At 39.6% G+C, this 15,524-nt stretch overlaps 1 protein-coding gene across 1 annotated transcript in view; it reads right to left on the bottom strand.

Moving 5' to 3' along the window:
- Positions 1 to 15,524, bottom strand: part of nfatc3a (nuclear factor of activated T cells 3a) — a 60,168-nt gene that overhangs the window by 7,015 nt on the left and 37,629 nt on the right. Inside the window, exons 5-9 of the mRNA XM_086277457.1 lie at positions 15,285 to 15,457; positions 14,719 to 14,859; positions 10,137 to 10,192; positions 9,886 to 10,012; positions 6,122 to 7,198 (exon numbers count right to left, since the gene is read on the bottom strand). Coding sequence (XP_086133583.1) covers positions 6,122 to 7,198; positions 9,886 to 10,012; positions 10,137 to 10,192; positions 14,719 to 14,859; positions 15,285 to 15,457 — 1,574 coding nt within the window. The remainder of the gene's footprint in view (positions 1 to 6,121; positions 7,199 to 9,885; positions 10,013 to 10,136; positions 10,193 to 14,718; positions 14,860 to 15,284; positions 15,458 to 15,524) is intronic.

The following is a 15,524-nucleotide window of genomic DNA, read 5'->3' as shown; positions in this document are numbered from 1 at the left end:
GATTCTTTGGTCCAGCAAATGAAGACAACATGCCACAATGGAAAATACTGGCGCAAAGGGAACAGAGGGAAGCAAGACTCGGTTTGCCTGCAACAGGGAATATCAAAGCACACAGTTTCCACTTGCAGGGCCCTGTAATGACATGCACACATCCTCACAAAGCCTCGTCTATGAGAGCAAACTTTAAGTAAAAGAGCCACTGACTGATCACACACATTGGAAATAGACGGTCAGTTGATAGAACTGGTATTGAAATCTTCCAGGCCTGCTCCGGAAAAGTCTTCCCCCCCCTTTTATTTCCATTTACCCTTCATCTCAGCTGCTTCTCTGTGATCCCTTTATGCTTCATTTTAATTTTACTTCTGGAGTGAGTGAGTGGGTGGGTGAGGGCACAGAGCATACCGGAGAAGCTTTTTACAAAGTCTCAGTTTCTCAAAGTCACTCATCTCTGTGAATCATCTGTGGATTTCCCATTTGATCTAACGGTAAGTGATTCGCAAGACTCTCGCCTTTCAACGAGGACACAGAATTGTGGTTCCACTTAGCGGATGACCGGAAGACAGTTTTAAAACAGAAACCACTGGAGTTTGAATGGCCACTTGGGGGGCATCTCCAAAACCCACACCACTAATAAAATGTATAAACTATTGTTTTGTTTTTTTGTTTTCTTCATTTAAACTGTCATTTTCTACCAGCTGCAAGCTGAACTAAAACAACAGATTTAGAGCTTTTTCCCCACTTCAATTTTCAAAAAAAGTGACATCTTCAAATACTTTCATTAGCAAGTCTAACATCCAAAGATATTTCAGGAGCAAAGCAGGAAATCTTTTAGATTTAAGAACAAACAGAAGAAATTTATTTTTCCTGTAATATTTTGGCTACCAACAGGAATGCAGCGGCAACGTAGCATCAACAGGCTAAAGTGACTCACCGAAAGCTCACGGGCACAAACACACACAAAAGCTTGCAAACACACATTTCCACAGCATTACAAGGGGAGTGAAAACTGCTTTACTACAATCTGTCAAGTCCTTACTTGTGCAGCATGAAAATGTGGTGACTAGTATTAATTTTCCAGTTGAGCACCAATGCTCCATACCTGGCTTAAGAGCACAAAAAACAGACTGTCAACAAAGCAACAGAGAAAAAAAACAATGAAAAAACCTTAACCATAAAAGCAGCAGTACTACTTTCCTAAATAATATCATATATGCATATTTAAAAAAACAAAACAAAACAAAAAAACAACGTACGAGCTAAACTACTTTTATTACCACAGAGGGACTTCTAGGCTTTCCCTTCTTCTAACGAAAAATGCAGCAACTGGCACCGTCTCCATACCAGGTTGCGTCTGCCAAGACATCTGCATTAAACTCTTTAAGACCCTAATTGTGTGGAAAGATGACACAGAAAGTCCTTTTCCACTTGTTTGAGGGGAAAAGACCAGCAAATGTTTGCCATTGTTTTTAAAGAGCAGCGGTGGCATTTAATGGAAATCTATTTTCCTTTCACTGCTTACAGCGTTTATGCCAGCAAATCAGGAGTTTGGGGTTATCCGTGTTATTCTTCTGCCTAATGGCAGTATGAAGTCTCTAACTCTAATGTGTTAGAGACTTCATACTGTCACACAAAACAACTAATTTCTTTCTGTGTTTTCATGAAAAAAAATAATGTTCTGCAAATGACTTAAATCTGTTTGTGATGGCGACTCGACAAATTAACTTTTCATTCCAAGAAAAAATATCAATGAATTACAGCTTAGAAAAGGACCCAAAGACAAAAAGGTATTTGAAAGTCTAATTTTATGTTTAATTTCATTTAAGAGAAAGCTGTAGCTGTATTTCTCAAAGTTAAAATCCAATATTTACTGGCTTTCCCCCCCTTGGAGGGCCAACTGCTGAGAAACAGTCTTTTTGGATTACTTGGTCAGTGGCCAGTTCACCACTTTTTTTTTTTAATTACAAACTTTCCAGTTCTCAGCTATTTGTAGCATTCATGGTGCACACATCATTTGCAGGATGCACATCATGAAATGACTTTAAATAAACAAATGACAGTTTATCATTTAGAGATAAGCAAAATGGGAAGTCGTTGGTTTCGGTGGCATTATAACATGCCTCTCATTACCTGGTACATACCAAATTATTTCTGTCTGCTAATATGAAACTACAACAGCTGGTGAATTCACAAAGAATGGAAACGGGAAAAAATTGTTTTCTGTGAAAGTAATCCATCTGCTAGCACCTTCACACATGACTTAACAGCAGATTATCTTTCTGTTAAAGAAACAAGTATCACTTTCATTTGGACATTAAGTGCAGACTTCATGAAGTGGCCCAGTAACTGAACTCTGTAAACTCTGTATGCATGTGTGAAGCAGCACTACTGAGCTGGTGGGTGGATTTTGTCACATAATGGTATAGACAGTCTAGCTGCTCCATAACCCAACTCTATTATGAAAGCTAAGCTAAGCCAACCTAGTGCTGCATTCACCATCACACTGAACATAGAAGAAGAGATTAGTGGTGCTCTTTAGATAACGAGCAAGAACATTTTTTAGTGCAAAAATGTTGCTTAGCAGATAAATCTGTGTGGACCAACAAAGATGGAGCAAAAAAATAAAAACTAAATCTCCCAACGTGAAGATTTTTCTTCCACCACAAAATGCTTTTTGTCCTTTTAGCAACAGCTGGTGAAACTTTTTCATTTGTATGTAGTCTCTTTCCTTGTAAACACAGAAAAACAGAACAATAAAAACATATATTTAAAGATGGACACTGCCTGGCATATTTGATGACATCCACAGGATGATACGTGTCGCTCAATGTGCATGTTTCTGTGTCTTTACTGTGCCAGTGTCTCTGCCTCGAGGAGTGCAAGCAGCAGGGCTCTGCCTAATATTAACCCTCAAAGCCATAGCTCACAGTTTGGGGCAGCTATGAAATTGGGCAGGGCAGCGCAGACAAAAGACCGGCTTTGTTGTGGACACACGCTGCGTGCAGTGTCGACACTACAGCAACTGCTCACATGCAAACAAAGCCAATAACACACATGCTATTCTTTCCCAGCTGTGCTCTGCAAACATAAAGACAGTCACGTGCAGATTAATTAGTTAAGTGCACAGGTTGGCAGCAAAACAGCTTCAGACTCTGTCACCATGACCACTATGCATTCTTTAAGCCGCTACCATGCTCATACAGTCACCAAACAAACGTGTATCTATAGATGCTTGGAAAACCTGCCTGACAATCTCACGGATTATAAACCTATTAACCTATTAATCACGTATACGACACCTAAATGGAAACTATAATTCATTTTCTGGTTAAAGTTCTGATAAATCTTGCTCTATACACCAAATTTGTTATAAAAAAACAGTGTCTTTGATCATTTTCCATTAAGACGCCACCCAATTATATTCTGTTCTGTTTTGATTCAGACATCAAAGCAGTAGAAAAGCTCCACATTTTAGAAACACTCTGTTAAATCTCTTGTTGCTTTTACATTGAGAAGATACTTCTTTGCTTTTGTGGCTTATGGTCTTTCACTGCAAAGCCTAATAAAAATAAAGCATGGCTGCCCCTGTATCACAAAGAAGCAATTGTTATCTATGTAATTTTTATATACATCTTAAGTGCTGTTTCTCCAAAAATACACTTCTGTGTTTAGACAGGAATGAAAATTTCAAATGTGCATTACACATTGTACATAATCATTAAATTATTCAGTTTACACTTCAATTTAATTTCAGATTCCAAGAACATTTCAGATTGAACGTCTCAGTTGAGTGACCCTGCAGTGGGTTTGGATTCAGGACTTGTCTGTCCATCTGTCTGTCAGTCTGTCTTCTCACCTCCTGTGTCTCCTGCTCTGTACGGGCAGGCACACACACACACACACACACACACACACACACACACACACACACACACACCTCCACAATATCAAAAAGATGCACACAAACACAAAACACACAATCTCTCCCTAACACACGCACCAAGACACACATCTCGCGCATGCTATGGTGTGCGTCACAAGTGCCATCTGCTTGCTAATCAGAGCAGTTTTCTACACATTTGTATTCCCTCTTCTATCGCCGACTTCAGTCTATGGTAGTACAGCAAAAGTTGAGCTTAAGTGTGATGGACATCCATGCAAAAATAGTGAGTCTATATTAAACCAGTCTGAGAACAAACTCTTCTAAACACAAGACGCATTTTATCAGAAAACAAATGATAATTATGTACAAGTGTTCAAAAGTCATAATTTTAGATTTTTTTTTTTTTTCAAATTATGAAACCAGAATGCAGGTTTATCGCCACGCTTCATGAATTCATAAACCCTTGTGGTAAAATTTGTGTTCATCCTGATCTGCCTGTCTGCCAAACTGGGGTGTATGTGGTCTACTTAAGAGAGTGTGCTGCGACCTCCTAAAACTCAGAGCCGGGTAAAAACTCCACATTTCTACTTCAAAACATGGCCTACAGAGCTGGGCTGGCACAGAAAGCTATTTTTAGCCACAGGCTCAAAGGGAGAGCTTACATTCCCGTCTGAACTGTGTCACTCACAAACTTTTCTCACACTTTTTTTCAAATAAGAGATTGAGTACATGCAGCTACTTTCAAAGTGACTGTGTCTCCGTGTTTGACAGGGGCAGAGGCTGAATAAAACTGCGCTAAAGTTTCATGAAGAAAAAAAAAGCAGCTAAACAGACTTCATGTGTGCACATGAATGAGGCTGTGAAAAGGGAATAGCTATATGTATTCTTAAGTTTTATGCACTATAGAACGCCACCAGCTGTTCACACGACTTACTGCGAGCAGTGCTGTGTTAATGAGACTGACCCTTTCTAGAACGCAGTATCACACTTCCCTTACATAGCCTTGCCAGGCTACTTATTAACCCTAAATCTTCAGAACTCTCATTTGAATATGTCAGTAGTGGTAACACAACCTACAGATAAGGAGGTAGGTGACTTAGAACGGTGTGGATTAACATATTTTAGGATGAGAAGTTCATGGATGAGAGAAAAAAAAAAGGTGCTAAATGCATGTGCTGACTTCATGGTCAATTGTTAAGTCAACAAGTTCTTCTGAGCATGCTAATTAGAGTTGTTAGTGCAGGTACACACACGCTCAAGTACACACAAGCACACACAGGATGTAATTACTGCAGCAGCACACAAACGTAGTCGTCGTGTTCCAGCCACAGTCTTTGCAAGTAGCACAAAATGATGCAATCCTCTCCCTGCCTTCAGCTCCAAGAAGCCAAAACATTCAAAATGTAATTAATCTCCAAACTGCTGCCACAGATACAGAAGCTCTGCAGTCCACAATTAGACCCTTTAATACGATACTACAGCTATCAGTCTTATTGTGTCTATGTTACCCAATACGAAGTCACAAGACCCCTCAGTAATGAACCTGTGTACACAACTGTGCACTGCAGTGACAGATGAAACACTATCACTGTTATCAGGCATCAAGGTTTCAGCCTCTTGAAAATATAACAACTGGTGCTGTGTATTGTTTTACATCATCAGGTACAAATTTATCTTGTGCGTCACATATTGTAGGGTAAATTTAATCCCTGAGCGGTCCCTTGTTTCAGACTGAAAATGAGATTGATCACAGATGGTTGTGCTCTAAATATCTTGTGTAAAAGGATAGGAAAATGTGATAATGAGAGTTGAAGGCTGGACTGACAGAAAACTGAGTGAGAGTCAAAGACGCATAGTTACACACAGAACAAAACAGGGTTGCAGAGAGAAAGAAGCATGGTTAAAATAATAATAATAATAATAATAATAATTAAAAAAAAAATAGAAATTACTATTTTTACACTATTACTCCATCAACCTTTAATTTTTTATTTCAGATTGCTTTGTCTGTTTTGTGTTACCGGTACTTCTGAAAGACAGTCAAATTTGAATGAGTTCAGCTCTTTCTTTTTACGTAATGACAGTTAAAATTGTAAAGGCAGCTAGTTCTAAACATTGAACTTTCTCCCAAAGGTTACACGTGTTTCACTGTTTATTAAAATACAAGGTAGCCACTGAGCCTAGGCAATAAAAACTAAACCCACAGGAAATGTTTTAAGAATATAAGGTCATATATCTCACCATCATCCAGTGTGATGTCCTGTAAGCCAATGGAGCGGAAGGTGGGCTCCCTGTCCTCTGGCTCCTGTTTAATACTCAGCCTCTCCCCATCTGATTGGAAGGGCCCCTGAGGGCTTAGAGGATGAACCAGAGGCCCCACTCCTGCCGGAGAAAGGCTAGTCATGACTGGGCTTGTAGCCTGGGGAGAAAGTTGTCCTGAATGTTGCTGTTGGAGTGGCCCCAGGGGGCTGCCGCCTGAGGTGGGTGAAGATGAGGTGGGAGACTGGTACGGCAATGAGTGGAGCTGAGGAGAAGAAGGCCCAGAGTGGGGAGAGGGCACCATCCTTGGAGGAGGGGCGCTGGACGTTGTGGGACATGATGCTGATCTTTGACTAACTGGGTGATAGCCCATGGCCCTTTGCAGTGGTGTGGAGTGCTGCCCTGTTAGGGGGTGTCCACCTGGGGAGGGCACCTGGGTGGGAGAGCAGTGATAGCTTCCCAGCGTTTGGAGATGTGAGCATGAGGGAGGAAAGAGGGGTTGCTGGCTCTGTGGGGAACCCTCAATGGGGTTGGTTGTTGAAGAGGATGGAGCGGTTGGTGAGGAACAAGGGGAGGAGGGGTACAACATTCCCATGCCCATTGGGTGTGATGTTGCACTGGGGCTCTGCTGAAATGGCATCCTCTCATAGCCCTGAGGAGAAAGGCTGGGCTGGCCGTTGAAGGGCAGGCTGTGACCATGACTGTGCTGCATGGGCTGGTAGGAAGAATGAGGAGGAACAGAAAGGGGAGCAGAGTTCGGGTGGTACGTCATTTGGCAGTCTGCAGGGGGGTGATGCAAAATGCGACCCTGGAGCTGGGGCAGGTGCTGGAAAGATGGGGAGCCCAGGGAGGGGCAGGGGGTCTGCACGGGTAGCAGGCCAGGTCCGGAGCCCGTGGCCAGGCCATGAGGGGAGCTGGACAGAAGGTTATCCGATGGGTGGCCCAGCTCAGGAGAAGGCAGCTGGGTGCGCACCAGACTGCCAGCAGGTGCCCGGGGCATGGAAATAGGAGGTACCGCAGGAAGGTCCAGCTCGTCTCTGTGCTCCTGTTTAACCATAACTAAAGGGACAGAGGTACACACAGACAGGAGGAAGGGAAATGAGAAAAATCACACAGTCAGTCATGTCTGCCAACCAAACACAGCAAGAACATAGATAAAAGCAATATATGCATTTATCAAGCCAGAGTGTTGCCGTATCAACAATATCACTGCTATTTTTGCTTCAGGTACAGTAGTCCAAGGACCTAAACCAGCTACAAAAGTGAGTTGCATTTTTAAGTTTTTCCACATTTTCAGGTCCCACTAGTTTCCTCAGAATTGTGGTTTAAGGCTGAAAGTAGACTAAAAGACCCTTAAAGCTATATAAAATTAAAAAAAAAAAAACCTCCCAAATTTTTTATACTAAATGGGGCCATTTCCTTTTACTGTGACAGCTTAGAGCACTGCTATGCCAATCAGTAACCTATTTCCCAATCTGGTGCCTAGTGACAGTGAGTTTTATTTTTATCCAGCTCTGAATCAGAGAGAGAGCATATGTTGTCAGTCTGGCTGCCATCATGTGAAGTGTTGTGTGGGAAGAAGAGCTGAATGCCCCCCAGCCCGGATCAGACCAACAGAACCAACGAGTTCACTGACTGTGCTTTTAATCACTTTCTGGGATTAAAAGGCAAGAGGCACAGTAACGTTGCTTTTAAACTTGAAATGGCTTGAAAAGGAGCCAGGGAATACAAATATAAACAGTATATGAATAAGCTCAAGATGTTTTCATCTTTTATTTTCCGAAATTTATAAAAAATTTAGTCCAAATACGTGAGATTTATCCCCGTTACCTGAATGACAATGCAGCGATTTCAAAAACCAAAACAGAAACAAAGGTTATTTGTTCATCAGTTTTTCTCCAAGTTTTCTCAGAACACATTCTTAAATTGGGCCAGGGCCTCTGCAGCAGCCCACGATGAAACATGAAACCGACTGATTAGCAGATTTCTTTTTTCTATTTTTGCCACAATAAAGGAGGCGGTGTCCGTGGTGACACTAGTGGTGTCAGCGACCCATCTTGACTGACTGAGCAGGGTTATTCTACTCTGCTGTAATTGGCTGAACTAATCTGTCAACGGGGAAAACAGGAACTGCCTGTGCAGAGTGGGCGTGCTTGCAAACAGAAAGGCTGGGTGGGTGGATGGGCAAGGCTGCTTATACACATAAACACACACACACACAAACACAATTATACACACTGCTGCGGTGAAAGTAAGGGTTTGGATGTGTTGCACAAAATGCTCACATGTCAATATATTCCGCCAACTATGTTTTCAGTTTGACTTGCTTTATGAGGGAAAAAAGAACACAATAACAATATCTAATAACAAGACATAAATTTGATCCGAAAAAGGATTTGAAATATTGAAGAAACTTTAACAATAAAACGTTAAGACTGAGTTCCTTAATGTTTTAAGAAAAATAAGTACACTTCACACTGTAACTCACACTCAATGTATAATAAAAGTTTCCTGGATAGCAAAAGATCTGTATCATGCAAATGCAGTGCATGTCAGAAAAAAAAAACAAAAACAAAAAACGGTTGGCTCTGGATTGAGAAAGCTTTACAAAATAAACAGTTGGCAGGTGTTAATGTTATTGTTAGTGGAAGAGCCCTCTCTAAACCACAGCAATGCTTTCTTTGGAGAGAGAAAGAAAGAAACGAGGTTAGCAAAGCCCCCGTGGAGAAGCGTGCAACATGATGTTTTAAACTTTTGTCATTAACTTGGGGGTGTCACACAAGCGTGGAGCAATGCCAAATAATGCTTAAAGTATTATCTCACATTGCAAAAATATTAAATGAAGTAATTGTGTACTTTCTTAATTAAGAAAAAAAAACCGTTATTCAATTCAATTCAATTCAATTTTATTTATATAGCGCCAAATCACAACATAAGTCGCCTCAAGGCGCTTCATAGATATTATGAATCTAGACTCTAAAAAAAGCCCATCTGTGTTTACAAATATGTTCAAACGCTTTTTTACATACGTTTATTAACGTCAAAAAACACAAAATCTTTGATAAGCTACAAGACATTTAGTATTACAACAGTACGTGCAATCTGCAGTATTATCTGAACATTTTCTATTAGTCTGACACAAACTGAAGGTAAAATGCTTTTACTTTCACTATGTGCCCAATTCCTCATGTGGTCCTTTAGTCTAAAACACCATCAAATCAGATTAAACATCAATTAAACTCAGTAACTAATTAAGTAATTAGGTAACTAGAATAATGCTGATTTTTTTGGTTAATAAAAAAACCCATAACAATTCCAATAGCCTGTGCAACACTACTTCCTTTTACATCGTCACCAAGTCATAATAGCACCTTGAATTCTGTCTTGACTAATGAAGACTTTCATTTATAATTACAGGTCTAATTAATACATTTCTGTATCATTTGTAGAAACTAAAAATGCTGGTTAAACAGAAATCTTGAAGTAAACTATGATCATCACCTTCATCTAATATTTGTTTTTCACTTCCTAGATTGGATTGTGGATCAGACTTTAGTCTGCTCCAAAAATACCATGGTGTTAACAGTCCTGATGGATTGTGTGATCTTAATGTGCAGAAATGGCCCAAACTCCTCAAAACTAAATTTAAGATACATTTTTAAAGCTCTTTCTTTCTCAATCTGTTCTTAAGACTTTTAAGGACCCTTAGCCGCTCTGTTAAAAAACACAAGAATATTTCAACTCACCTGAAAGGTAAGTGAAGCGTTGTGATTGGCTCCTTTTCCGCTTGCCATTGCAGACATAGAACTGCACCTGCACGGCTGAGCTCACGCTCTTACTGTGGTACGGAGGGACCTCCACCACAATGCATGACTACAAAAACATTGAGACTTTTTGTCATGAAACATATCACAAAGTTAAAAGCACTGTGGAAAGAAAAAAAACATAATGTAACTACAAAGTCAAAGAAAAATAAAAGTAAATAAATACTACTTACACCTTGAGTTTTCTCATGGATTATTTTTGCCTCAACTTCCCATTGTGGTCGTCCATCTGGAACGAATGGTTTAGAATTTTTTTTAAAAAAAGGAAAAGGCTGCATAAAGAAGCAAGAGACTTTAGATTGACAGAGATTGTAATGTCAAAGTTAAAATTCTTGAATACACATAAAAGGGACTCCCAAGTTTGTTTTTGAATTTTTGAAATCATCAGCACTGTCTCAAAATGAAAATGAAACTGCACACATTAGGTTATACTAATATATCAAAAAATCATCAACTGCTCCTGAGTGGCAGCCCGGCTAAAAACAACAAAGTGAAGCAGAGTTTCGGTGAAGAATTTACTGAGAACTTGTGTGCGTGAATCATGGAGGCTAAGCTATAATGGTGAAGCAGACAGCATCAGTTTATCGCATCACTACAATACCGCTTCAGGCCAAACACAACTTGAATCATTGCGACTTTGAAATACACTAAAAGAGGGATATAAAATACAGCGAGAAAATTATTAACTAACTAAAACGGCAGGCTATACATGATCACTACTGACTAAAGCACTTTAATTCAGAGACTTTAAAGTAAGTTGTTTTGAAACTTGTTTTGCAGAGTCTTTGTATTTTCAGCCTTCTTAAGTATGGCTCAAAAAGAGCCAAAGGTCTTGGAAAAGTAAAAATTTCAGTTTACTCAGAATATCAGGAGACGTCAAAATGATGTAGATTTAAAAGCCCAAAAGCCTTACGAAGAAAATCTGGCTTCTGAGCCTTTAGTAATCCAAATATCATGCTGTTTGTCTTGCCTGGTTAAAATTATGGAGAAAGCAGTGGAATAGTTGTATTTATTCTAACATAAGTAAGTGCCAGGTTTCTGGCTGGAAAACCTCTTTTCCAGCTTTCCTATGAGGGATCTAATTATTTGGCCAGACACCTATGAGGGCAGCTGCTTGAAGGGAAGCAGCTGGGGTGAAAACACTGACAAGTTTGGACTCTGGCTGGAAGAAATCAGTCACTGCATCATTCAGAAGAATATGAACTGTGACAAATAAATTACTCAATTGCCTTTTAGCTTATGTTAATTTGCAGTTACTTTTTTCAGGACGTATGTCTGTGAAGGTTCTGAGAACCTTTTTTCAGGGCGCCTACATGGTGCAAGTAAAATGTGCACCTGCATAGCCTCTTCCACAAAAACCAAAGGATTCCCCCAAATACCACTTTCAGGCATCTGCAACAAGTCTGCAGAGAGGCCTAACCTACATGTAGATCCCAGCAAACTAAGCAGTCTTAGAGGCCTAAGAGGCAGTCTTAGAGTCATTGTAACATATTCTACCAAAATCAACTATGGGTTTTAGAAGGTATTCTGATCACACAGAACATTAGCCTTACTTGTAGTAAGCACAAAAGACAGATTCACTTGATTGCAAAAGAAGAGCTTAACCTGTTGATAAAAAGAGAATTTTTTCCCCCCTCAGTGAAGAAAATGACCTTGAATGCCTTTGAAGCCGACAGCAGTGCATTACAGCAGCACAGCATGTTGACATTCAACAGGCAGCAGCAAGGGCCCCACATGCTCTGTCAGACAACAAGCTTCGACAGGAGCCTCATACCACCACCGAGACAATAACTCGGTTCATCGAGACACCCTGCACACTCCAGACAGAGGGAAAGAACATGCTCTGATTGTGCTGGGAGACAGAATAAAAATATAAAGGGTGATTGCTTTTTATATTGCAACTGTGAGCTTTTTCTTTTTAAGAAGCTACAGCTGAAACACTGGAGTAACCAGGCTGTATTTGAAACAATTCAAGGTAGCCTTTAAAGTCAAACCCCTTCTATAAACAGTCATGCTTGTAAAAACTGACTCATACCAGTTATGGACTCAGTTTAACCTCAGTATTTGACAAAGAGTAGCAACAACAAATACATATGTGTAAATTAGTGTAATTGTGTTTCCATCTCCAATTATTGTATATTGCATTAAATTAACAAAAAACAAGATTCATACTAAAACTGTGCAAAACCTAACAAACCTAAACATCTATCTGCTTTAATAGGCTCTCACTCCAACTCAGATATAGATTGGATCTGTATCCGTTTATAGTAAACTATATAGTATACATCTTGCAATGTAAGTAAGAGTGACAGTGGGCAAATCTCTAGTTTTTCATAAATCTGTTGTCCCTCAATTATGAGAAGCCGTGGAAAAATATCTGTCATTGCCTCTCTTTTTTCTTCCATTCCAATACTTACTCCAATCAGTGTTTTTCTGCACTAAAAGCAGGCGGATTAGTCATAATCAGGTAGATCGTTTACACAAACCCAATCAACATTATTGCCCTCTCTCCTTTCATATTTTTCTTCCACAGTCCACTGCGTTCATGCACCAGCTTTTCTCCCTACCCAAGATGTGCCTCTTGAAGGTTTCCACATTTCTATGCTATGCTTCACCTGGTACACCTTAAAGAGCTAAACACATTCCTCCAGGCAGCTTTTTTTGTCCTTAATTTTTTTTTTCAGAATGCCTCTCACTCACTCACTCACTCACTCACTCACTCACTCACTCACTCACTCACTCACTCACTCACTCACTCACTCACTCACTCACTCACAGAAACATCACTCAACCTTTCTGCCGTGTGTGAACTTGATTCTGTAGCTCTTCATCACAAAAGTGCCTCAGGCAAGCAGAGACTGGCTCAACAAAACTCATGCATTTAAAATTTCCATCCCAAGTAACAGCTATTATATTTGTTGTTATAGAGTCATGTATAAAAGAGAGAAAGGATAAGGAAGAGAAAGAGAAAGAGGCCCACTTAACAGAGACTGGATGAATACCATGGGGGTTTAACTGAGGCTACATGTACAACGCGTTTTCATTGTAAAACAATGTTTTAAATGCAAAAGCTCTCTTTCTAAATGTGGGGCAAAGTGTGTGCATGAGTAAATCAGGAATCAGAGGGTTGGTTTATGTAATAAATACTACAGTAGATGAACAGCAATAACAAAAAGACCAGAGATTTCTTTGTTTGGACAGACAATGAGGTGGAAGTGTACTAATGGCATTTAAAAAAGAGGACTTACACACGCAGGGTGAAATCAAGCAATGTACAGTATGTGTGCCTAGCTATACTATCATGGCTATATTAAGACTGACGAGACCTGTGCAATTGTCTGAACAAGTCTCAGTTTCTTGCTGCACAGACTAAGCCACAATCTTGGATTTTTCAAACTAAACCCAGACCAGAATCACTTTTGGTTAAAGTCATTTAGTGGGTCTTGAAATACCAGATTAGTGAGGGCTGAGGCAAAGGTAATAAAAGTTGCATGCTTTAAATCAAAATGATCTGGATGTAGCTATATCCTGAGTATTTTTTTTCAGCCTAGATAGATATATAGACACTATCAATCCCACAAGGGAATCTTTAGTATTTATTAAACTAATACATTTTCGTTATAGAATTTTACATTCATCTTGTTCCCCACACTCACATACTCTTTACACGACACCAGTATTATTTAGTAGTGTAGCAAGTTTTTGTCACTTGCATACCAAATGCAAGCCCAGTTGATTGTCATTATTGTAGATGCAGAGATGTCCCCATCTCCACTGCTCTTTAGCTTTAGCAGTTCATGTTTGCTGACAGATGACGGACTAAACTAACTGTGGCATGTATTGTACACTTGAGTCTGTAGGTGTTTTTCATGCCATCAACATTACAAAAATCACTTTGCTGCACAAAAATAATTTAAACATTTTAATCGTTTCAATTACAGTGTTTGAGTATATAACGGATGGGTGATTAACAAAACAAACAGTTTGAGGGTGGGGTCCTGCTGCAGTGATTTGATCTTTATTTAAAAATAAAAAAAAGAATGATATCAACGCTATAATCTGCCGCAATAACACTTATTGTGGCAGATTATAGCATTGATATTATTCTTTTTTTTTATTTTTAAACAAAGATCAAATCAGTGACAACTGCAACATAAGCACGAATGATGATGTACTAATTGTTTAAGTGTTAATAAAAATTATGTTTAAAATGTTTATTATGTTTAAAAAATACTGCAAGCACAACTAACCAACTCACATAACCTGTTTGGAATTTAACAAATTAGCTTGTTGGAACAAGAAATTCCCTGAGGCTAATATAATGATAGCTGTGAATGTAGCTGAGAAGTGACGCAGAAACATTAACAACACTGTTAAAAGAAGTCAGGAATAATTTTACGCTTTTGTAATATATACTGATTTCTCCCGATATTGTCTTTTTTCGAGAAAACAGAGGTCACGGTCTAGTAACAGCACAGAAAATGTGTAATACAAATGCAGAATAAGCACAAGACCTCTCGCAATAATGCATAAAACGTGGGTTTATATGATCTCACCGGGAAGAATATCCCACTGTAAATGATAGAAGAGTAGGTTTGGTCTGTGACTAAAACTATACAGATCGAAATGACACATTTAATGTTTTACTCATGGTGGCTTGTAAAAAGCATGAAATATTTTTGCACACACATTTGGCACGCATTAATTCTGCAGGGGTGGTTCAAGGCTAAGCTGCTGTGCGAACACAAAACTTACCAGGGCCTTTCTCCAGGAAGATGACCTTAGACTCTGGGAAAAAGTTGGCACCAGTGATGACCATCTCTTCTCCCCCGCTGACCAGACAGCTGGTCAGGCTGGATTTCTCCACCTGGGGTAGTTCCTGAGCTGACCGCTGGGCTGGAAGTGGGATAGAAAGGGTTGAGGAGAGAATGGTTATTTGTTGAGCTGTATTATAAGTGACCTTATGTTATATAAGGTATAACATAAAGATAGAACAGACTGTAGATTTAAAACCTCTCTGAAAGCCTACGTATAAAAGAAGAATTATGTATTATATATTTTTGTAGGTCTTTGTAGCTTTATAGATAACCAGGCTAGAAGGGAAGAGAAAAAACTGAGCACATTTACATTTTTAACAGTTATCAAACATTCTTATCTAAAGTAACCACAGCAGATCAAATCTTAAATTGCTGCAAGCTTGCTAATAAACAAGTGTGTATGTGAGAAGGTTTGTGTGTTTCTATCTTTGTATCTTTCCTGTTCTGGCTTTCTGAATGAATATTTTTATGTGTGTAAGCTGAGTTTAGGAAGCAGACACTCACAACACTCCACAGGAATGGAGGCAGCCTGCAGCGACAGCACCTTCCCATTGGGTTGAGGGATGTGCACTCTGAACACCACGCGGACCCGTGTGTTCTTTCTTCCGATATCCGTCTCCCCCTTCCGCAGCTCAATGTCTGAGTTCCGCAACTTAAGTATGCCAGCACAGTCGATACTGCAGGGTAATGGGAAAATAGTTGGCCCAATACAGCACCACCGGGATAGCAAGCATCTAAGACATA

The sequence above is a fragment of the Aulonocara sp. 'chitande type north' Nkhata Bay genome, linkage group LG1 (assembly GCF_057382095.1).
Source record: "Aulonocara sp. 'chitande type north' Nkhata Bay isolate Kocher_YH1m ecotype deep benthic linkage group LG1, A_spYH_male_GT1.1, whole genome shotgun sequence".
Taxonomy (NCBI): Eukaryota; Metazoa; Chordata; class Actinopteri; order Cichliformes; family Cichlidae; genus Aulonocara; species Aulonocara sp. 'chitande type north' Nkhata Bay.
This window is presented reverse-complemented; position numbering and strand designations above follow the sequence as displayed.